The sequence below is a fragment of the Carcharhinus amblyrhynchos genome, chromosome 1, assembly GCF_965287045.1.
Source record: "Carcharhinus amblyrhynchos chromosome 1, sCarAmb.v2.hapA, whole genome shotgun sequence".
NCBI classification, from domain to species: domain Eukaryota; kingdom Metazoa; phylum Chordata; class Chondrichthyes; order Carcharhiniformes; family Carcharhinidae; genus Carcharhinus; species Carcharhinus amblyrhynchos.
The window spans coordinates 45,477,744-45,502,539 of NC_137324.1; the positions used below are offsets into that span (position 1 = coordinate 45,477,744).

At 41.6% G+C, this 24,796-nt stretch overlaps 1 protein-coding gene across 7 annotated transcripts in view; it reads right to left on the reverse strand.

Moving 5' to 3' along the window:
* Positions 1 to 1,150: 1,150 nt before the first annotated feature.
* LOC145360709 (AT-rich interactive domain-containing protein 3A-like) overlaps positions 1,151 to 24,796 on the reverse strand; it is a 435,037-nt gene continuing 411,391 nt past the window's right edge. For 5 of the 7 annotated variants that reach the window (XM_080216117.1, XM_080216443.1, XM_080216366.1 and 2 more), the window contains exons 6-8: positions 22,671 to 22,967; positions 10,682 to 10,774; positions 1,151 to 3,654 (exon numbers count right to left, since the gene is read on the reverse strand). In XM_080216117.1, the coding sequence (XP_080072243.1) occupies positions 3,497 to 3,654; positions 10,682 to 10,774; positions 22,671 to 22,967 (548 nt within the window). In that variant the 3' untranslated portion in view covers positions 1,151 to 3,496. The remainder of the gene's footprint in view (positions 3,655 to 10,681; positions 10,775 to 22,670; positions 22,968 to 24,796) is intronic. The other 2 variants (XM_080216294.1, XM_080216205.1) reach the window with 2 other exon arrangements.

Here is a 24,796-nt window from a genome sequence, read left to right on the forward strand (position 1 = left end):
CATAGATTTTTCACCACCACTGGAATTGTATCCTACCAAGAGGGCAAAAACTCCCTTTGCAACATAGAGAAGTGAGCAAAAGTATATTTTCTTAAAAATTCACTTATGGGATGTGGGCTTTGTTAGTTCGGCCAGCATTCATTTCCCATTCTTAACTGCCCTTGACAAGCTGGTGGTGAGCTGCTTTCTTAAATTGCTGCAGTCCGTGTGCTGTACTTACACCCACAGTGCTGTTAGGGAGGGAGTTCCAGGGTGGGGCAGCATGATGGCACCCATGGTTAGCACTGCTGCCTCACAGCGTCAGGGACCCGGGTTCAATTCTGGCCTCGGGTGACTGTCTCTGCGGAAGTTGCACGTTCTCTCCGTGCCTGCATGGGTTTCCTTTGGGTGCTCTGGTTTCCTCCCACAATGGAAAGATCTGTGGGTTAGGTGGATTAGTCATGGTAAATTGCCTCATAGGGTCAGGGGGACAAGCAGGATAAATACATATCATTTAGGGGGATAGGGCCTGAGTGGATTGTGGTTGGTGCAACCTCGATGGGCCAAATGGCCTCCTTCCGCACTATGGGGATTCTATTATTTTGACTCAGTAATAGTGAAAGAATGGTGATATATTTCCAATCAGGATGGTGAGTAGCTTGGAGGGAACTTTCAGGCAGTGGTGTTCCCATGTATCTGCTGCTCTTGTCCTCTGAGATGGGAGCGGTCATGCATTTGGAAGGTGCTGTCTAAGGATTCCTGGTGTTCCTGCAGTGTATCATGTAGATGGTCTTAAGAAACAACTGACAGTTGGAAGGGCAAGTATCACTTCACACCAGTGGAGTAACTGATTCTCATCAACCACGGAAAAGTATCAGTGTGTAAAATGCTGGCAGAAATTTCCACACGTTGGAAACAACTCTTTCAATTTATAGTTTAATTTCTGACCGGTTTACAAAGAATAACTCCAATGCCAAAGCAAAACACCATTTTAACACAAACATACTCTCGACAGTGTATTTGTTTATATAGCATCTCTTTCCTTTCTAAAATTCTAATCCAGAAGATGGTTTCAGGATTTATTGAAAACAGTTTTATTACTGAGCAAGGATATTACAGACGCATACATAAATTCATTCAGAAAGTTGGGATTGGGGTTGGGGGTGGGGTGGGGGTGGGGTAGGGGCAGGGAGGGGAGGGAGCAGAGTAAGGAAATGTGGGTAATTCAGTAGACTTCACCAATTGTTATTTATTTTCCTAATAGTAAAACAATCCTAATATTAATTGTTCCTATGGGTGGGTAGAAAAATCTCTATTGGTAAGAAAAGTTGTGCTGCTGATGATGATGATAAATGATTAGAAATCACATACTTTACTGGTGGAAAAACCAACTAAGAAACTGCTTGGTTAATTGTTTAGTCTGACATAATTTCCAATTGTGCATATTCCACGGGCATCAAATTGGAGAGGGAAGTTCTCCATGTAAGCAGCATTTTCTAAATGTACTAGAAGTCAAATGGCAAAACAAAATCATCTTTATTCTCTTTTTTTTTCTTTGTTTGATACCCCTGAGCACCATAATCCAGTTTTCACTTTAATGCACTGGATTAGTCAAGAAGAAGAAAAAAAAATAAGTTTCATACACAACTAGTAAGCCATTTTTGAACTAAGGTCCTACTGCGTAGCATTGCAAGAAAGCCTAAACAAAGTGAACAACACATAATGGACATAAGTAATATTTAACCAGCAATGTGCTACTGTTCAACCAACTGTGTGAAATGTGCTGTTTGATCTTTGGTACACAGCAAAAAAAAAGAAGCCATCATTAAACCTGGTTCACAGACAGCTAGAGTTCCAGCTAATGGCAACTTGTTCCCTTCCTAACACCCTGCAAGGATCCTAATGATGCGACTGGGAGTTGACAATCTGCTATTCAGAATAATGAGGTAGGTGTACAATAGAATATTCCTTTCTTTGGTACAACAATACAAAATTTAAAAAAAAAACAGTGATTGGTGAAAATAAATGCTTCACAAGTGGCTTTACAATAAAAATACAAATTAAATAAAATGACTTCTATGAGGTATATTATGAGCATCTCTCTTTTTTCTTTCTCATTAAATGTTAATTAGAAGATTCACGAGGTAATCGGCTGCATCTGTGAGTAGCAAATGTTCAGGGGCAGAGGCAGAGGTTGCAATTTGAGTATATCAGAAGTCAAGAAAAAAAAATCGATAAAACAGCAAGATACTTCTTTCAGACTAACTTCCATGGACTCGACAAACCTTTGCAATGAGCTGTTGGATCCTGACAACATTAATTTGAACAGACACACCTCCACCTCCCCCTTGACTCCATTCAACAGCCTGGGTCAGTGCATCACTGTCAACATGATCATCTGGCCCTGTTCAATAAAGCCACTTAATTGATAAAACTGCCCCACTGCTTTTTTTTTTCCTTTCTCTTTGTGCACTTAATCATAAATCTCCATATTATCGCTGTGCAGAGACAGACGTGCAGCCATCATTTTGAACAACAGGACATGGATGATAAGACAGAATTGATCCCTGTAACACAGTTGTAGCTTTGTAAAAGGTCAGGCCCCAGATGTATTCCCAAGATTCTTGCCTGATATGGCAATTTCCTTTCGAGACCCGGTACCATATGAACAATCTCTAAGCTGTTTTCTCTCTCTCCTGTGCTCTTACAAAGATTCAACTTCCTCTAATGATTCAATGTCATTGACACAAAACACGGTAAATATACGGTGTTAAGTCAGCCCATTTAAAAACTGTTCCCTTTCTTCAATATTGTAATATGTTCATCCTTTCTTTTATATCTACTTTTTTAATATTTATTTCTTAGTTGAATTCAGCCCTGTGATATGATGCCATATATCCTGATAAATTATTCCTTTCTTTGGTAAAAGCTGAGTTACAGTATATGTTTTTTTCCTGAAAACAACTGATTGTTGAAACAAAGTAATCAATCCCCCTCAATCATGAAACATTATTAAGATGTAAATATGATCACTTGATGATCTTTTTTTTTCCTTTTTATTTCCCCTTCTTTTTGGCCACACCTAATAAATCTTCCAAAAACTGAACCTTTCTGCGGAACACAACAAAACCAGTTATACACGGACAAGTTTGTCCAATCAAAATGGTCATCCTGAATCTCATCACCATCTTCATTGAAGAGTCTATGGTCGTGTGGATGTCCATTTAAAATATAAGTGTCAACCCACTTACAGAAAGCAACAGATTTACGCAAAGTTAAAATCACTGATTTTGTTTTTCTTTCACAAAAAAATTGAATGGAGTCCAGTCCAACAGCGATTAAACTGTACAATATAGTAAATGTGACCCTCATGCATGATTGAGTTTTTTTCCATCACTTCACCTGCAAAGTTATCAATATTCTCATTGCAAACTTTCCTTGCAAAAAAAAAACACTCAAAAAAACACCAGAGTCTTCAGGGACTGTCTCATGTGGTCTCCTGTACATCGTTGAGGCTTCAAGGTGCAGAACTGGTCGGAGTGTGAATATGAGATGAGGAAGAGGAAGGCTGGGCTTGTGCTGCTAATGCCGGACTGGGCATGCCCTGAGAGTTGCTGCTGTTCCCGTTGCTGCCAGACATTACGGGAATGATTGGCCTTCGTGCGAAGAGAACCCCTGAAGAACAAATAAAATTTAGTAACATAGATATGTAGAAAATATAAACAAGAGTAGGCTTTCAGTTCTTCTAGCTATTCCGCCATTCATTTTGATCATGGCTGATCTTCAAATTTAATATCCTGATCCTGCCTTCCCTCCATATCACTTAATCCCTTTAGCCCCAAGAGTCATATCTAATTTCTTCTTGAAATCATACAATGCCTTGGCCTCAACTTCTTTATCTGGTAGTGCATCCTACACATTCACCACTCTCTGGGTGAAGAAATTTCTCCTCACCTCAGTCCTAAAAGGTTTGCCCCTTATCTTCAAACTATGGCCCTTCTCCACCCTTGGGTCATTTTTTCTGAATCTATCCTGTCTCAATCTGTTAGAATTTTATAAGTTGCTATGAGATCCTCTCTCACTCTTCTAAATCCCAGTGAATATAATCCTAACCGACTTAGTCGCTCCTCATATGGCAGACCTGCCATCCCAGGAATCAGCCTGGTAAACCTTTGCTGCACTCCCTCTATAACAAGGACATCCTTCCTTAGAAAAGGACACTGAAACTGCACACAGCACTCCAGGTGTGGCCTCACCAACGCCCTATACATTCCAGGTTTTACACCAATCCCTTTAGGATCTCTTTGTCTTGACTACTTTTACACACACAAATTCCAATATCTAGCCACCAATTGCTCTAGAATTATTTCAATTAATATCTCACAAATTGTAGTAAGATACCACAAACATTAGAACCACTTAAAATATTGTTCTGACTTCTCACTACCCAGCCCTTTTTCACTTCTATGACTTGAATGAACAGTGCCCTGTTCTCCTTCCAGTTCCTCTTTGATTCTTCAACTTAAGATCACCTGGAAACTCCTCTTCATTTCTCTAGTTTTCTCAAGTAGAAGGCCTTTAGTTTCTGTCAGTTTCTTAACAATTATGCCATTGTATGGCTTTTCTTCTAGCAAAGTTGAGAGAGATGTTCCTTGAGCAGGCTCGATGGGCCAGATGGCTTACTCCTGCTCCTAGTTCTTATGTTATGTTCCTATGTTCCCATGTTCCCTCTCTAGCTGTCTGTCATCAACAGTTCTGGCTTCCAACTATAACTCAGAAGAAAGAAAAATGCTTCCTCCGTAAAAGGCCTTTCAATGTTAAGCAATGCCTGCAACTATATTTACCTTTTATTCTGCAGCTCTCTCTAAGCACAATAGAATCCCTGCAAGAACTGAAACCATACATAGAAACACAAAGCCAGAATGAAATCTAACTATAGGTTTCTTCCAGTCATAGCAACATTAAATTAAACCACTTATTACTGTATCTTATTTAAAGTTCACTAATTCTTAAATATTCTCAAATGTTTCTAATGTCTCAAATGTTCTTAATGTTCACTAGTTCTCAAATTCTTGATTCTCCACATTTTAATAACATTTATCAAAATCCTGCATCCTTTCTTTGCCAGAGATTAAAATTATAGGGTACACCATTTTCTGTTACAACTGTTCTGGAATCTGTTTTATAATGCAGACACACTCCAGATATACCTATCTAAAGTCTAATGAAAGAATTGCTTCTTAACATTGTCACATCACACCTTGAGCTGTGCATTTTAACCACCTATAAACTTTGAAGCAACAGTTTTCAAAATCTAAACACCAAAGGTATTTGTTAGTTGCTACTTAACATATAATCCATAATATTGTTTCTTCTACTTAATCTCATAAATCCCTTCTCATACCGTTGAACACAATCTGACCTAGCAAGTCTGACCCATTTGAAATATTGCATATAGATTTGTTTTCACCACTGCACCAAATCTGGCGTCAGTCAAAAATTGGGACAATATCTAGAATCCCTACAGTGCAGAAGTTTGGCCCATCAAGTCTGTACCAACTCTCTGACAGAGCAACTCACTCAGGCCCTATCCCTACAATCCCTAATAATACCCTTAATCTACAATTTTAAGACACCAATGGGCATTTAAGCGTGGCCAATCAATTTAACTCGCACATCTTTTGGACTCCATTCCTGTCCTTGACCTATATACTTGGATGTCCTTATCTAACAAAAAATATCAATCCCTGTCTTAGTAATTTTAATTGATCTAGCATGCTCAGCCTTTTTCTTAACAAAGAGAGTTCAAGATTTGCACTGTCACTTGTGCAAAAACTGCTTCCTAATTTCACCCTTAACTGACCTAGCTCTAATCTTGAAGACTAACAAAGAACAAAGAACAGTACAGCACAGGAACAGGCCCTTTGGTCCACCAAGCCTGCATCGATCACATTGTCTTATCTAGACCAACTGCCCGTATCCCTCTATTCTCCGCCTATTCATGTGTCTATCCAGATAAGTCTTAAATGTCGTTAATGTGTCTGCCTCAATTACCTCACTTGTCAGTGCATTCCAGGCCCCCACCACCTTCTGTGTAAAAAACTCCCCCCATACATCTCTACTGAACCTTTCCCCCATTACCTTGAACTTGTGCCGAGGTCTGAGTCAGAGAATCCCACCCTGAAATTCCTTTTTTAGGTGTTCCTCCTACCAGGGGAAATAGCTTACCTGCACTTACCAACTCTTTTTGTTTTTACTACCCTATAATCTATCTATTTATCTATCCATCTATCTACCTTTCTGTCTGTCTGTCTATCTATCTATCTATCCATATGTTTATGCATGTGTGTTAGCATATATTAATATTAAATAGCAATTTCTTTGCATTTCACCGAATGGATGTAAATTGAGAGAGGTAGGTACTCAGTGAGACCTTCATGTCCTCGTGCATCAGTTGTTGAAAGTAAGCATGCAGGTACAACCCCTTTCCCTTCCTTTACCTTTTCTCCCAACCCGCTTCCCCTTTTCTACATTCTACCTCTGCCCCAGTTCCTCCCACCTCCCCCAACATCTTCATTTGTCACAGTTTACAGTTTTTGTGCCACTTGGCCAGTCACACTCTTTATTTTCTCTGCGGATACCTATGAGCAGATTTTTCCCGTGTTTCTATGGCTATGGCTCATCTTTCATTCCCTCCCCCTGCAGTATAAATATCTCCCACTTTCTATGCCCTTTAGCTTTGACAAAGGGTCATCTGGACTTGAAACGTCAGCTCTTCTCTCTCCTTACAGATGCTGCCAGACCTGCTGAGATTTACTAACGCTTTCTCTTTTGGTTTCTGATTCTGCAGTAATTTGCTTTTATCTGGAGTGGATTCATTGGTAGAATTGGAGCAGAGTCTCTGATCAAAAGAGTCCTTTGGAAAACATGGAGGGGATTTCAAAATGCAGGATGTAGGAGCAATCTTCAGCCTGTGCATGCCATCACTGAGAATGGCAGCGGGGGAGGTGGGGGGCCTTAAGATCTAGTGAAACGCAGAAGTCATGAATCTCACTGGTGAGATTACAATTTCCAATTTTTGTCATCTCTTGTTGGCAACGTATTCAGGTTCGTACCCACAATGGCAGTGAACCTGATTTTAGTATGTTGCCATATTATTAACTGTCCCCTTTGACTACACTGAGTCCAAGCTGTATGTTCAAAGTGTACCAACAACATAAACTGTTGTGGTGATCCCTCTGAACGCGAATAGTCCCCCAGGGGAGAGGGACATGGCCAGGTAGTGCCCTGGCAATGCTCTGGCACAGACTGGCACTGCCACATTGCAGTGCTGACCTGTGCTGGGGCAGGCCCAGTGGGATCCTCGTGGTTGAAGGGAGGAAGTTATTATATTTGCGATCTTAGGGGGGGGAGTGGATATAGGAGCTAGGGATGTGGGGGTGGGTGTTGGATGCTGACTCTGATTTCCAGGGGTAAGGTGGTTAATGCCGGCTCTAATTGTGGGACAGGGAGGGTGGGGTGAAGGGGGGGGGATCCCCTGAGATCTCGATGGTGTCCCTTAAACATGACATCCCAATCTCAGACGTTGCTGGCATATTTAAGTCCCACCCCTCTACTTGACAGCATGAAATATTCCCACTGTTTTTCTTTGACAGAGTGTTCATAAGATCAGGAGAGGAAATTGGCTTGTTTCAATCCCTGGAGAGGGAACTGACTTTTCCCTGGAGGGAAACATACTGATTTTCCTGCTGGAACCAACAATCTGCCATTTTGTGGCAAAATTACACTCTATGAGATAAGATTTTAAAGTGTGTTTCTGGGAGCGGAGTTTGGAAGTTCTCATATGACAATCACTTGGAGGAATTTGGAAGAGAAAACCACAGATACTATCATGGGTTCGGAGAAGATTGTGTACGTGACCACAGTCAGCTTGTGTGCTTTAGTAAAGGACTTTGTGTGTTAAGGAGACCATTGTAGCTTTAAATGTTCATTGTTGTACATATTAATCTTAAAACTGGTGTATATTTATTAAGCTAAGGGGGAGTAAATGAATATTGTATTATAATCCATTTTCTTTTCTGGATTAATAAATACTTTTTCTTCTTCTTAAAACTAATTAGCAGTCAGATAAACAATTATAAGTTACAGTTTTCTGAGCTAGAATTCCATTCTGGAATTTTCCCATCCAGTTATAATATCAATTGGGATCCTAACACCTGCAAACCTCAATTGGGATCCTAACACCTACAAACCCTATCACCTAGAAGAAAAGTAAGAAGTCTCACAACACTCGGTTAAATCCAACAGGCTTATTTGGAATCATGAGCTTGCTCGTTGCTCTTGAGAGTCTACTCACCAGATGAAGGAGCTGCACTCCGAAAACTCGTGATTCCAGACAAACCTGTTGGACTTTAACCTGGTGGTCTGAGACTTCTTACTGAGCCCAACACAGTCTAACGCTGGCATCTCCACATCATACCTTGAAGAGTAGGATTGGCAGGTCCATGGGAACACCACCCCCAATAAGTTTCCCTCTGAGTCACACACCAAGCGGGCACAGTGGTTGAAGAAGACGGCTCACCGCCAACTTCTCATGGGCAATCAGGGATAGGCAATAAATGCTGGACTTGCCAATGATGGCCACATTACATGAACAAATAAACTAAATAAACCAAACAATTTGCTGTTCTGGAAGAAGAGTTTCGATCAACTAATTATTATCTAAACAAAATACGGCAGTACAGTAAAAGTAGGATTATATGAGTATTCTGTTTATTCTGGTTGGATGAGAACCACTGGAGAGACTAATCATGCACTATCCTTTTAAATCTGCTACCCTCCAAAGTTTCCTGCATCAAGTTTATTTTAAAAGGCATGGAAGATTTTACAGACAGTTGGGATAATTCAGGCTGACGCGTATGTAAACAAAATAACCTCATTTCAGGATTCTGAGGTAACATTGTCAGTCGTTTGATATGTATAGGAATTTTACTCCCCTGAACCCAACACTTTTTTGTGTTTTAATCAATTACCAACTCATAAATCTTTAACCTTCAAGCATATTTTGAATTCTAGTTCATGACACACCAGCTGAAAGGCCTGGTTTTCTTTCCACTGTAAAGAATCAGACGGAAAAGGAATATGATCTGAAGCTTGAGATACCTGCAACAAGAGGTAGGTGAAAATCAAGGATGTGCTAGTTGGGCAGCGTTGGACTGACTTGTGACAGAAAGGGACACAGTAGGATGAAGATACCAAGCGAAATCAGAATTGGCAAAAGCGGAGTTAATTTTAGTTTAGTTAGGGCATCATAATTGGCAGAGACTTGGAGGGCTGAAGGGCTTGTTCTTGTGCTGTACTGATCTCTGTTGATCTTTGTTAATTCCTTTAGTCCCTCTGATGCTGCTGATGGATGGGAACTCAAGGCTGGGATTTTCTGGTCTTGCCCGAAGCCAATGTACTTCCAGCAGGTCCATTAAATCTTCCTTTGTGAGACCAGAAGTTCCCGGCCTAATATTATCATATATAATATTCAATTGCCGTTCGAGGCATTTCACCACACAAGGGAAACACTGCAGGCTGGATTTTCTTCTTGGCAGTGCCAGGCTGGGTCTCGTGCCTGCCAATACTCCCCCATTGTTTATATAGTGGAAGTATTACAACAGAATAAAAATGCTTGCATGTTGATACATACCCAATGTTAAAGTTGTTGGCAAAATGCCACTGATGGCAAATGTCAATGCCTGCTTTTTTTTTTGTGGTCTCTCTGTTTCCTACTCTCCAAGCAGGCCAGCAAGGGACATGGGTTTTAGAAAAGCTGCACTTCACCAAAGTGAAACTGATGGGTTAAGACCGCATGCCAATGGTTGTGTGGCCACAATAACTTCAAACCTGCAGTCACAGCCTTTAGGTTGCTATGCATGTGTAATCCTGGGGATGGGCAAACCCTGCAATGTTACAACTGACGCTGGAATCCATCCTGTACTATCCTAAATGAGGTGAACACTAGTCTGCTTTCACACCTTGTACGATCACTGGAAATACAAATTGGATCGGTAAACAGTAAACTGTAGTTAGCACAGACTCAAGCTATTCAATACAGGCTTCAAAGTATGAGATTATGCTTCAGGCTATAGAAGATGGTGAATGTGTTGCTACATTTCCACATACTACCGATTTCTATGGTCAAGTTTGCAGGTATGTATTGATCCCAACAGCTACCTTAGCTGTAGTCTTTTATTCTTATTTGCTTCAATGCTCAGCACAACATTCCCTCATAAGTATCCCTCTCCTATGTCTCCTTCCAACACCCCGCCCCCCCATCTCCCCATTCAATCCTATTTAATTCCATGTTTCCATCTGTTCCCCAAGGAATGGGTTTGAATTAAAGGGCAAGTGAACAAGGCAGAGAGGGCTCTGAACTGCCAGTGCTTACACAGTGGTAATTAAACCCTCAGCTCAACGACACAGCCTGGATTCAGCAGTCTATTTCTCAATCTAAGACAATGAGCACAATCGACCACAAATCAACAAGGGCAATTTCGAGATATTTAACTTTTTTAACTGCATCGGACTGCCACTTCATTAGAATGGATTTTATAGTAAAGACATCAAATTGTGTATAGAACTTAACGCCACTGCACTGCTATAAGTTATTGGATTTCCTGCTTGCAATTACATCGAAAAACAGCCTTCTATTTACCTGTGTAGACAACTCCATTTATTTCTATTGACATGTTGATGCTGCTAATGCCATTTGTAGACAGGTTCAATGCAGTTTCTTGTCTGTCATCTGCTGGGGAAAGCAAGAAGAAGAAAATACCAATATGAGTGCCAAAAAGCAAGATAGCTGAGAGAGTAAACTAGAGATGATAAGCTGGCTCCTGGGACCTGATAGCCCCAGGATATTTGATTACTAAGTTTCTCTTAACAAATAACACAAGTGTTTTTCTTCCCCCTCAGTACTTGCTTAGAACTGTTCTTTATTAGGTTGAAATTGGGTCCAATTAGTGGAACTCTTTACCTTCTTCAGCCTTCCTTTTCACCCATACTCTATAAGCTCTTAAAATAAAGTTTGGAGAGTGGTTGCCATCTGATTGCTTATTCTTAATTTCTCCTCTTAGACCTTGGTGGTGCTTTGCTATGAGATTTTCACTCAGGTTTCTTAACAAGAAGAAAGTTCCTCTCCAGATTAGCTCTAAAGTTTCATGAACTAGTAGGTGTTCAAAGGGTAGATGATACCAATGTGACAGTCCTAAGACAAACACATTAACCAAAATATGTAGACTTCATAATTCCCCTTAGCAAATGCATTGAATGAAATATAACTTGGGTTTCATTAACATTTATTTTTGTATTCAAAAAGCTGAAGACTGTCCGTGTTGTGAAAAGCAGCACTTTGTATTTCAGGTATTAGCGCTGTCTTTCCAGATATCACGTGTTGGCCACATCAACAATAGAAATAATAACTGGCATTTATGTAAAGCCTTGAATGTAACCAAAATGTTGGGGTGCTTTTCAAAGAAATGTGTGGAATAATGGAGTCAAGAGTACAGTTTCCTCCAATAACAGACATAAATCCCAACCTCAGAAGGGTATTATCCACCAGTATGGTGATACCTATTTCCTATGTCAGTCACCCTGGTACTTTTGGTGCGGGATTAAATTGTTCCTAGCATTAGAATTGTTGTGCACACTAATTGTCACTAAAGAGTAATAACTTGGTTCGGTGTAGATGATAGAATGGCACTAACTTTTGTTCAGACCACCAAAGTTAATCCTGAGATAATCAGGTGTAACGCACAGATCCAACATCAACAGTGTTTTTCTTGTTGTTGTTGAGCAACCTGTAAATTTACTCAGGATTTATTTGATACATACAACACATCAATTGTATTATTACAGGAACAGGGACAAGCACATTAAAGATTTCTGCTGAGTTCAATATGTGAGTCATTTCTAGAGAATAGGTGTTACAAGAAACATCCTGTTGCTAGATATTCATGGGGAAGAAGAATTAGAAGAAGCAGGAGACTACAGCCTGGAATTTTTCAGACTCAATACTAAATAATATTTGTACTGCCGGTGTGTAAAATATTTGGATCTCAGCTTGTACAAAGTAGGGGCACAACTTGAGACCACGTATAGTTAGAAACGTAGAATTTTACAACACAGGAGGCCATTCAGCCTGTGCCAGCTCAGTGAAACGGCTGTGCAGTTAGACCCATACCCTTGCTCATTTCTTTGCTTCGAGTGATTATCCAATTTTCTTTTGGAAATTACTATTGAGTCTTCCCTTGCTACTCTTTCACAATGGCACAGTGGTTAGCACTGCTGCCTCACAATGCAAAGGGCCCAGATGCGATTCCCAGCTTGGGTCACTGTCTGTGTGGAGTCTGCATGATCTCTTTGTGCTTGTGTGGGGTTCCTCCAGGTGCTCCTGTTTCCTCTCACCATCTGAAAGATGTGCTGGTTAGGTAAATTGGCCATGCTAAATTCTCCCTCAGCGTATGTGAACAGGTGCCAGGGTGTGGCGACTTGGGGATTTAAAAGTTAAAGTTTATTTATTAGTCACAAGTAAGACTTACATTAACACTGCAATGAAGTTACTCTGAAATTCCCCTAGTCGCCACAGGCCAGCGTCTGTTCAGTTCAATGCATCTAACCAGTATGTCTTTCAGAATGTGGGAGGAAACTGGAGCACCCAGAGGAAACCCACGCAGACACAGTGAGAATGTGCAAACTCCACATAGACAGTGACCTGAGCCAGGAATTGAATCCAGGACCCTGGTACTATGAAGCCACAGTGCTAATCACTGTGCTACCATGCCGCCCTGCATTTTTACAGCAACTTCATTGCAACTTCATTGTAAGCTTACTTGTGACATGAATAAAACTTTCAGACAGTGTGACAAATCATTGTAACTTGCTGCATCAAAAGTTGTCTCCTTCCTTATACCAGATCTGAAGCAAAGGTGCACATTCAGACAGAAGTGAAGAGGGTTTAAAGTGCCAATCTCTACACAGGATGCTTCCAGGTACCAACAGAAAATATCACTCAGCCTGTCTCATGCTTTTAAAAGAACAATGCAAGTACAGCAGATTACAGGAAGAGCAGCAACTAGGTTGACGGGAATCAGAGTGTGTCACACGGAGCAGAAGAAAGGAGAAAGTTACGTAATAAGCCTGTAAAGTAACAGAATCAGTGCAATCTACTTTAGTGGATTATAGAGTCCTCAGATCACAACCCTTGTAAGTGGAAAAATGAACATACCTTAGATTGTTTAAAAGCTTCTAATGAAAAGGGAGCAGAAGTGGCGTCAAATTAAAGGTTAAAATCTTTGAGCTTTAATGAAAATTTTGAAAATTAATATCAATAAGACTGATCCCCAGTATTGTTCAGAACTATCAGGAAAAGCTCTGGGACATTCAAGGATGAGACAGGTTACTAAATCAATAAATACATGTTACTTTCTACTTTTCCCATCGCACTGTTCAGCTGATTGGTCTATAGTTACTGTAGTTCATGGAGTCATAGAGGTTTACAGCATGGAAACAGGCCATGCCACCCAGTTTTTACCACTATACTATTCAGAATTGCACAAGTTTGGCCCATTTCCCTCTATACCCGTCTTATTCGTGTAACTGTCTAAATGCTTTTCAAAAGACAAAATTGTATCTACCTATACTATTGCTTCTGGCAGTTTGTTCAAGACTCATCATGCTCTGTGTAAACAAATTGCCCCTCTGGCCCCTTTTGTATCTCTCTTCTCTCACCTTAAACCCAATGCCCTCTAGTTTTAGACTCCCTTACCGTTGGAAAACAATTCAGATGGGATACATCCTCAGATACTTTGGGAGGCAAGGGATGAGATTGCGGAGCCTTTAGCTTTGATCTTTGGGTCCTCATTGTCTACGGGATTGTGCCAGAGGACTGAAGAGCGGCGAATGTTGTTCCTCTCTTCAAGAAAGGAAATAGGAATGACTCTGGTAATTATAGACCAGGTAGTCTTAGTTCAATGGTCGATAAGTTAATGGAAAAGGTCCTGGGGGATAGAACTTATGACTATTTGGAAAGATGCATCTTAATCTGGGATAGTCAGCAGGGTTTCGTGAGGCATAACTCCTGCCTCACAAATTTGACTGAATTCTTTGAGGAGGTAACTAAGTGTTTAGATGAAGGTAGAGCAATTGATGTCATATACATGGATTTTAGTAAGGCGTTTGATAAGGTTCCCCATGGTAGGCTCATGAAGAAAGTAAGGAGGTATGGGATAGAAGGAAATTTGGCCAACTGGATAAGTAACTGGCTGTCTCATAGAAGACAGAGGGAGGTGGTGGAGGGAAAATTTTCAGACTGGAGGCCAGTTACCAGCGGTATATCACAGGGATCAGTGCTGGACCCTCTGATATTTGTGATTTTTATCAATGACTTGGAAGAGGGGACTGTAGGATGATGGGCTAGTAAATTTGCTGATGACACCAAGATAGGTGGAGTAGTGGATGAGGTGGAGGGCTCTTGTAAACTGCAAAGAGACATTGATAGGATACAGAGCTGGGCCGAAAGGTGGCAGATGGAGTTTAACCCTGATAAATGCGAGGTGATTCATTTTGGTAGGACAACCTTGAATGTGGATTACAGGGTCAACGGCAGGGTTCTGAGAAATGTGGAGGAAAAGAGAGATCTTGGGGTTCATATCCACAGATCTCTGAAGGTTGCCACTCAAGTGAATAGAGCTGTGAAGAAGGCTTAGAGTGTGTTAGTCTTTATTAACAGGGATTTTGAGTTTAAGAGTCGTGGGGTTATGCTGCAATTATACAGGGCCTTGGTGAGACCACATTTGGAATATTGTGTGCAGCTCCAGTCACCTCATTTCAAGAAGGATGTGGAAGGATTGGAGAGAGCGCAGAGGAGATTTACCAGGATGCTGCCTGGTTTGGAGGGTAGGTCTTATGAGGAAAGATTGAGGGAGCTGGGGCTTTTCTCTTTAGAGTGGAGGAGTATGAGAGGTGAATTAATAGAGGTTCATAAGATGATGAGGGGGAATGATAGAGTGGATGTCCAGAGACTATTTCCTCGGGTGGATGTAGCTGTTACTAGGGGGCATAACTATAAGGTTCATGGTGGGAGATATAGGAGGGATGTCTGAGGTAGGTTCTTCACTCAGAGAGTGGTTGGGGTGTGGAATACACTGCCTGCTGTGATAGTGGAGTCGGACACTTTAGGAACATTCAAACGGTTATTGGATAGACACATGGAGCACACCAAATGATAGGGAGTGGGATAGCTTGATCTTGGTTTCGGACATAGCTCGGCACAACATCGAGGGTCGAAGGGCCAAAGGGCCTGAACTGTGCTGTACTGTTCTATGTTCTATGTTCTGACCACCTTATCTATGCCCACCCATTATTTTATAGATCTCTATAAGATCACCCCTAAGCCTCTCCCTGTAACTCAAACTATCAAGCCCCAGTAGCATCTTAGTAAATCTTTTCTGCACTCTTTCCCGTTTAATAATATCCTTTCTGTAATAGGGTGACCAGAACTGGACACAATACTCCAAGTGTGACCTTACCAATGTCTTGTACAACTTCAACAAGACACCCAAACTCCTGTATTCAATGTTCTGACCAATTAAACCCAGCATGCTGAATGCCTTCTTCACCATTCTGTCCACCTGTGATTCCACTTTCAAGGAGCTATGAACCTGTATCCCTAGGTCTCTTTGTACTATAACTCTCCCCAATGCCATACAGGAAGTCCTGTCTTGGTTTGACCTACTCAAAATGCATCACCTAGCATTTATCTCAATTAAACTCCATTTGCCGTTCATCAGCCCACTGGTTCAATTGATCAAAATCCCATTTCAATCAAAGCACGAAGAACAAAGAACAAAGAAAATTACAGCATAGTAACAGGCTCTTCGGCCCTCCAAGCCTGCACCAGCCATGCTGCCCAACTTATCCAAAACTGTATACCCTTCTGGGGACCATATCCCTCCATTCCCATCCTATTCTTGTATTTGCGAAGATGCTCCTTAAAAGTTATTACCGTATCCGCTTCCACTATCTCCCCTGCAATGAGTTCCAGGCACCCGCCACTCTCTGTGTAAAAAATCTGCCTTGTATATCTCCTTTAAACCTTGCCCCTCACACCTTAGACCTGTGCCCCCTAGTAATTGACTCTTCCACCCTGGGAAAAAGCTTCTGACTATCCACCCTATCCATGCCTCTCATAATCTTGTAGGCTTCTAACAGGTCACCCCTCAACTTCTGTCGTTCCAGTGATAACAAGCCAAGTTTCTCCAATATCTCTTCATAGCTAATGCCCTCCATACTAGGCACCATCCAGGTAAATCTTTTCTGTACCCTCTCCAAAACCTCCACATCTTTCTGGTAGTGTGGTGACCAGAATTGAACACTATATTCCAAGTGGGGTCTAACTAAGGTTCCATAAAGCGGCAGCATGACTTGCCATTTTTTAAACTCAATGCCTGGCCGATGAAGGCAAGCATGCTGTATGTCTTCTTGACTACCTTCTCCACCTGCATTGCCAGTTTCAGTGACCTGTGTACCTGTACACCCAGATCCCTTTGCCTATCAATACTCTTAAGGGTTCTGCCAATTACTGTATATTTCCAATCTGGATTAGACCTTCCAAAATGCATTACCTCACAATCCTAGGAAACCTTCTTTGCTGTCCATTATGCCACTAATCTTGGTGTCATCTGCAAACTTACTAGCCATGCCTCTTAAATTATCACCCAAATAATTAATATAGATAACAAATAACAGTGGACCCAACAGGAATCCCTGAGGCACACCGCTAGTCACAAGCCTCCTGTTTGAAAAACAACCCTCTACAACCATCCTCTCTTCTGTTGTCAAGCCAATTTTTTATCTAATTGGCTACCTCACCCAGGATCCTGTAAGATTTAACCTTTGCAACAAATCACCATGTGGTACCTTGTCAAAGGCCTTGCTAAAGTCCAAGTAGACAACACTTATGGTACTACCCTCCTCTACCTTCTTGGTTACCCCTTCAAAAAACTCAATCAAATTTGTGAGATATAATTTTCCATTCACAAGGCCATGCTGACTGTCCCTAATCAGTGCTTGCCTCTCTAAATGCTTCTAAGTCCTGTCTGTCAGAATACCTTTTCACAACTTACCCACTACAGACATTAGGCTCACTGGCCTATAGTTCCCAAGCTTTTCCTTGCAGCCCTTTTTAAACAAAGGTACAACATTTGCCACCCTCCAATCTTCAGGCACCTCACTTGTGGCTGTCAATGATTCAAATATCTCTCCTAGGGGACCCACAATTTCCTCCCTAGCCTCCCACAATGTTCTGGGATAAACTTCATCAGGTCCCTGGGATTTAACTACTGTGATGCGCTTTAAGACTTCCAGCACTTCCTTCTCAATCATATGTACACTCCCCAAGACGTCACTATTTATTTCCCCAAGTTCTCTAACATCCATGCTTTTCTCAACAGGAAATACTGATGAGAAATATTCATTTAGAAACTCAACCATCTCTGGTGAATCTGCACGTAGGTGACCTTAAGAGGCCCTACTCTCTCCCTTGTTACTCTTTTTTCCTTTATGTATTTACCGGAGCTCTTTGGATTCTCCTTTGCCTTATCTGCCAAAGCAATCTTCATGTCCCCTTCTTGCCCTCCTGATTTCTCTCTTCACTCTGCTCTGACAACCTCTACAATCTTCAAGGGATCTACTTGATCCTAGCTGCCTATGCATGTCATATGCCTCCTTCTGCTTCTTGACCAGGGCCTCAGTATCCTGAGTCAACCAGGGTCCCCTACTTCTACCAGCTCTGCTCTTCACTCTGAAAGGAATGTACTTATGCTGAACCCTTTTGAAAGCCTCCCACTTACCAAACATCCCTTTGCCTGCCAACAGAATCAACTTTTGAAAGTTCAGATTGCCTTAATTTTCTCCCTGAATCCCTTTGATTTTCTGGGATGCATGCTGTATTTTTTAATGCTTATATTGAATTTAATTACGGTAGCTGTTCATTAGATGTTCACTGACACTTACATTATCCGTTTGCTCAAAATAATATTGTGAAACCAAAGCCAAGTAATGTCACTTTATTTAGTGAACTGAAAACATACTGATTGTGTACTGAGTCCTTAATCTCTGTGCATCTTTCAAAGTTCACCTCTCTGCATTATAAGAGTTAGCTTTTGGAAATGAAAATTGTCCTAAGCACGTCTATGAAATAAACAGCAAGTTCAATATATTTATTGAACCATATATTAGGCTTTTCATCTTCCACCTTCCATAACTTTAATTAAAACTCTGCTGCTTATGTTCTAACTTTTACCATATCATAATTGTGCATTACATCCATGTATAATGACCTATAAAGATCTATCCAAACATCCAGGGTGGCACGGTAGCAAAGTGGTTAACACTGCTACCTCACAGCACCAGGACCTGGATTCAATTCAATGTGATCAGTGGGGAGAACATAAGAAATAAGAACATAAGAAATAGGAGCAGGAGTAGGCCATCTAGCCCTTCGAGCCTGCCCCGCCATTCAATAAGATCATGGCTGATCTGTTGTGGCTCAGTTCCACTTTCCCGCCCTCTCCCCATAACCCTTAATCCCCTCTCTTATCAAGAACCCATCAACCCGCTTCTCAAAAATATTTAGCGAGGCAGCCTCCACCACTTCAACGGGCAGAGAATTCCAGAGATTCACCACCCTTTGAGTGAAGAAGTTCCTCCTCAACTCCGTTCTAAACCACCCCCCCTTTATCTTGAGGCTGTGCCCCCTAGTCCTACTGTCTTTTTTGAGCGGGAAGAGTCTCTCCACCTCTATCCTATCCATCCCATTCATCATCTTATACGTCTCAATGAGATCTCCCCTCATTCTTCTAAACTCTAACGAGTACAAGCCTAGTTTATTCAGCCTCTCCTCATAGCTCAATCCCCTCAACTCTGGTATCAGCCTAGTAAACCTCCTCTGCACTCCCTCCAGGGCCAAAATATCCTTGCGCAGGTGCGGCGCCCAAAACTGCACACAGTACTCCAGCTGCGGCCTCACCAATGCCCTATACAGCTGCAGCAAGACCTCCCTACTTTTATATTCAATCCCCCTCGCTATGAAGGCCAGCATCCCATTCGCCTTCCTGACCACCTGCTGCACCTGCAAGCTGGGTTTTTGCGACTCATGCACAAGGACCCGGAAGGGGGACTGCTGCCACTCTGCCTGTGATCAGTGGGGAGGAAGGGGGACTGCTGCCACTCTGCCTGAGATCAGTGAGGGGAAGGGGGGGACGGGGCTGCAATTGGTCTGGATGGCAGGGGGTGAGGGGATTAGGGGATCAGTAATGTTGGGAGGGGTGTGGCAATGTCTGTGGGGGCTATGGGGAGGCATTATCCGACCTGGGAGGAATGTGGCAAGGGAGCAGTATTCTATCTTTTTTTCTGTGCACGCGCAGTTGGTGATGTCAATCGGAGCTGCAGAATTTTGGGCACGTTAAGCCCGGCCCACAGGCTTCTGCAGCATGATTCGGACTCACAGGCAGAGTACGTATGGGGGCGCCTCAGAATGGGTCAAAAAATCAGATCTGAAACACTCCCATTTCAAGCCCACCTAGCACTTTAAATCAAAATGGTAAAATAAGGCCTGGAGGTTCCTGGGAGGAAGAAAATCGGCTTGAAATTGGCAAAGCATATTTAAATAGTGGCATTAATATGCTAACCTAGCTCCTGCCCTCGCTGGGCAGATTACGGCCAGGTGACGGAGATGGGGCTGGGAAAATCCCAAAAGCGTTCTCGCCAGCACTAAACGTGCTGGAGCCCAACCCCGTGATTCTCCAACTCAATGCAATCCCAGTGTGTGGTCAGAAAATCACCTCCAGTATATCAGTTAATTCAAAAATAGTGTTTTTATAGGTTATAATTCAATCTAAAAGATAAATAAATCTTTATTCCTAATAAAAACCAAGTGATTACATTTCTTTTTACCTGATATTTTCCATTTTTTGTTTCGCTCATCAAATTTTGAATACTAATTTTATTAAATCTATATTTAACTTTTCCTCTGCTTCATGTTTATAGCATAGCAAGGTTTCACAATCTTTAGTTCTTTAAAATACTTTATCATTTTTGTTTACATCTTCGTTTCTGTGGCTGTAATTGTTCTGTTTTAAATAAAGGGAAACCCATCATTATGCTTAACTGCCTGCAAGTTAAGTTCCAGAAAAGTAAAGCTTCCTTTTGTTCAAAATGGTGTGCACCCTACTGCCCTGTAAGGACACAATCCAATTAACCAGTACCGAGAAGCCTCACAACACCAGGTTAAAGTCCAACAGGATTATTTGGTATCATGAGCTTTCAGAGCATTGCTTCTTCATCAGGTGAGTGACTCTTGGATTCATGTCACACTATCTGTAACCCCCATGACTTGCCCTGGGCTTGCAAAATCTCACTAACTGTCCTGGCTGGAGACAATTCACACCTCTTTAAACTGTGCTTAACCCTCTCTCCACTCACATTGTGTGTACCTGTAAAGACTTGATTACCTGTAAAGACTCGCATTCCAACCATTATCTTGTAAATTGAGTCTGTGCCTATGCATGCCCTGTTTGTGAACACAACTCTTCAATCACCTTATGAAGGAGCTTGAGACTCCGAAAGCTTGTGCTACCAAATAAATCTATTGGACTTTAACCTGGTGTTGTGAGACTTCTTACTGTGTTACCCCAGTCTAACACTGGCATCTCCACTTCACACTTATCATAAAATCATAGAATCCCTACAGTGCAGAAAGAGGCCATTCAACCCATCAAGTCTGCATCGATCACAATCCCATCCAGGTCCTATTCCCATAGCCCCACATATTCATCCTGCTAATCCCCCGATACTAGAATCAATTTAGCATGGCCAATCAACCTAACACAGACATCTTTGAACTGTGGGAGGAAATTGGAGCATCCACATGAAATCTATGCAGACATGTGGAGAAAGTGCAAACTCCACACAGTCAGTGGCTCAAGGCCAGAACTGAACCTGGGTCGCTGGCGTGGTGAGGCAGCAGTGCTACCCACTGTGCCACCGCGCCACCTACCCAGTCAAGATTATATTATTGGTTTTGGATTGTATGAGTTGAACCTCTAGTGATGTTCAGTGAGCAAGTGGCTATAAGTGATCCAGACTGTCTTATCAATCACAAAGTGTGATGTCTGTGTCAGATTAGATCCACCCAGACTTGCCACTAGGAATTGAATTTCCATTGCCGGGCAGGCCATCTTGCAGAGACAATGACTCCAGTAAGATTCTGCTTATCCGCATCAAATGCACATAAGTGCATGTCTGCACGCTCATCTGGCAGACAGAGGAAGGTACTCAAAACTTGCAAGGCAAGCAGCATAACTGCCTTTAAATATGTGGGTGCTTTTCCATGCTAATCCTAATAAAAACTTCAACACACCACATCACAATCATAGTGCTTTCTCCAGTTGGAGATGTGGAGCTTCAGCACAGCTGTTATCCTTTCAACAGCCCAGTCATAGTAGGTGTTGAACTCTGGATATATGACCCTGTTCTTATGGCTGGCATCTGGATAATGTCTTACAGCAGCTGATGTCCCATGTGGGTTTAAGGCAACCACTGGGGCAGACCACAGCAGACTTTCCTTGTATCTAGTTTGGGGCGGATATTATCAGTATATACCCAATGCTGATGCTGTTTACAAGATGTGAGCAGATTGTTTATTCTGCAGCACAGGTGTGTCTCACCTTGTTACGGAATGAAGCATCAAATAAAAGTGATAAATTCAGCAGGCCTTTTCATAGGAAAGAAGGGAAGATGGAGACTATACCACGCTGTCAAAAGTACATTAAAAATCACATAAAGCAGGAATAAAAGGGGTTTTTAGTGTAAGTTGCTAGAATTTTCTCATAAAATGCATGCAAGTATTATGTGGACAAATTTGGTATTTTACCTTTAAATTTTCACAGAATGTCTTAACATTGTCAGGAGAAATTAAATTTTTAAAACATTAAGAGAAATGCTCGTGTGTGCAGGGGAAAGACAGTAAGAGTAGAGAAAAGACTAATTTAGTCAGAAAGTACTGGCTGGATTTAAATTTCAAAAGCCCGTAGATTGTAGGAGGGAAGGAAGGTGGTCAGGAGTCTCATTGTTTGAGGTGCAGGGAAAGAATTAGTTAAATTAAGAGTGAGGGAGATGGGTCTTGATTTTGACACAATGGAAATACAGGGCCTTATTTTATCATCAAGTTGTGTCTGTTTTCGGGCGCGAAAACTTGGTAAAGTCAGGCATAAAGTCCAGATGGCCCTTTGTCAAAGCAGAGTACTCCAGCTTTGACAAAAGGTCGCCTGGACTCGAAACGTCAGCTCTTTTATCTCCTTACAGATGCTGCCAGACCTGCTGAGATTTCCCAATGTTTTCTCTTTTGGTTTCACAATGGACGAAAATGGTATTGCTGGAACTCGGAAGAAACAAGGTGGAAATGAGAAGGAAACAGGGATTATGTCATACAAAAAAGTGAATAAAGAAAAGTACAGCAGTAGAGAATTTAAACATTACAGGTAAACAAGGAGATATTGTCTAGTGTTTGGCCATAATGGTGGCGATGTACAACAAGACAGAGTATTAATGAGAAATCTAGCGTGAATGTTGTCTCCTCGCCTTACCTCTACTATTGATTTTAATGTTCATAGGGATCTGGGTTGCCATAGCCAGCAGGTTCTGCTGCAGTGCTTGTTGCATGAGCCGCTGCTGCTCCTCTGCCGCGACTGACACTTTCTTCTCTGGAGGCTCCCCCGAATCCAGCTTCTCTCGCAGCTGATCGAGGGCCATGGCCTGGGCCGCTGCTACCTGCGCCGTGGCTGCCTGAGCTGCCACGGCCTGGGCTGTGGTCACATGGTGCCCGGCGATGCTGAGTGGGATTGCTATTCGATTGTGTCCTGCTGTCGAGGGCATAGATTCTTCTGGGACAAAAAGAGACAGAGAAGAAAATAATCCATTATGAAAAGACTAAGCAGTCCAACAAATCCATTAACATACCTGAATTTGCAACATTACCAGACCAGTTACAAGGTTTACACGCTTTGTGGGATTATAAACAAAAATGAAACAAAATCTGATTTTCAATCCTCCAAGTTAAAATCGCCACTAAGGGTTCAAGAGGATATTTGAAAATGTTCATTGGGAGGTTTGGAAAGATTAATTTCTGGCACCAGCACCCCACCACCCCTTCCTCCCCACTCCATGTCCTTTAGTTTATAAACTGCACCACACTGTCAAAAGTACTTTAAAAATCACATCAAGCAAGAATAAAAAGGGCTTTTAGTGTAAGTTGCTAGAATTTTCCCATGTAACGCACGCAAGTATTATGTGGACAAATTTGGTATTTTAAGTTAAAACTAAATTTTCACAGAATGTCTTAACATTGTCAGGAGAAATTAAATTTTTAAAACATTTAGAGAAATGCTCGTGTGTGCATGGGCAAAGACAGTAAGAGTCTTTCCAAGCAAATCCCATGTTGACAGCACAGTTCTGCACTTTGTTGAGCAAGGCACAAATTAAAGGGAGAAGAAACTATATTTTGCACACTAATGTCAATCTGAAAATAACATGAAGTATGCAAGTCTGCTGAGATTTTGGGGTCGTAGGTTGGGGTGTCAAAAAATGACACCTATCTTAAATTAAGAATTCTAATTCTGGAGGTGATGTGTGGTCATGGCTATTTTTGTACTGCGTTCCTCAGCAGCAGTTTAGGGGTGTCCTTGGACTACAACAGGAATCCGGCTTGAAATGCTCCTAATTAACTAGTGCAAGCTACACAGGCGTCGCCTTTAAACAAAACATTCTCAGAGATTTGTCATTTTTATGCACTCAATACCCTCATCCTGTTTGGATCAGCAAAGTGCAAAAATCAATTTTAGATCAGATGGGACAAAGATCAATTATTCTTCTGACCTGTTTAGCCAGGAATGTATTAAGATGGAAGTTCACACTCACTTCTTCATATATTCATTTCTTATTAAAAAGTATTTTTAAGTTCATTGAATCCACTGTTGTGCTTTTGTTGGTTGGAGGATGAACATGGATGGCATAATGGCACAATGGTTACCACTGTTGCCTCACAGCGCCAGGGACCTGGGTTCAATGCCCAGCTTAGGTCACTGCCTGTGTGGATTCTGCACGTTCACCCCGTGTCTGCATGGGTTTCCTCTGCGTGCTCCAGTTTCCTCTCACAGTCTGAAGGGTGTGCTGTTTAGATGCATTGGCCATGCTAAATTCTCCCTCAGTGTACCCAGAGTGTGGCGACTAGGGGATTTTCACAGTAACTTCATTAAAGTTACTGTAATTTAAGTTAATGACACTAATAAAAAAAATATAGGCAGCTCCATTTTCTCTCTCTTTATTTTATTTTCCATCCTTGAAGGGACATTGAATCAATATTTAATTTACATTTTCTGGTTGAAATTTTGTATGATGTATTAAGAATTCTTCAGTCTGACTGGATGAAAGACTTGTGCTTTCTTTCCTTGTTCATACATTCCCCAGAGACACAATAGGCAAGGGAATGGGACAAGATAGAATGCTCTTTTTGAGAACTTTTGAACGGCCTCCTCCTGCAAAGATTTTGTGAGTCTGTTTGTCTCTTTGGATTAATATTTCACCTGAAAGAGGGCCCCTCTGATGCTGCAGGCTGTAACCTTATAATCATGTATATATGTGAGAAATAATAAAATTCTGTGTTAGTTTGAATCACAGTTCTGGTATCCTTTTTCATAGAATCATCGAATGATAC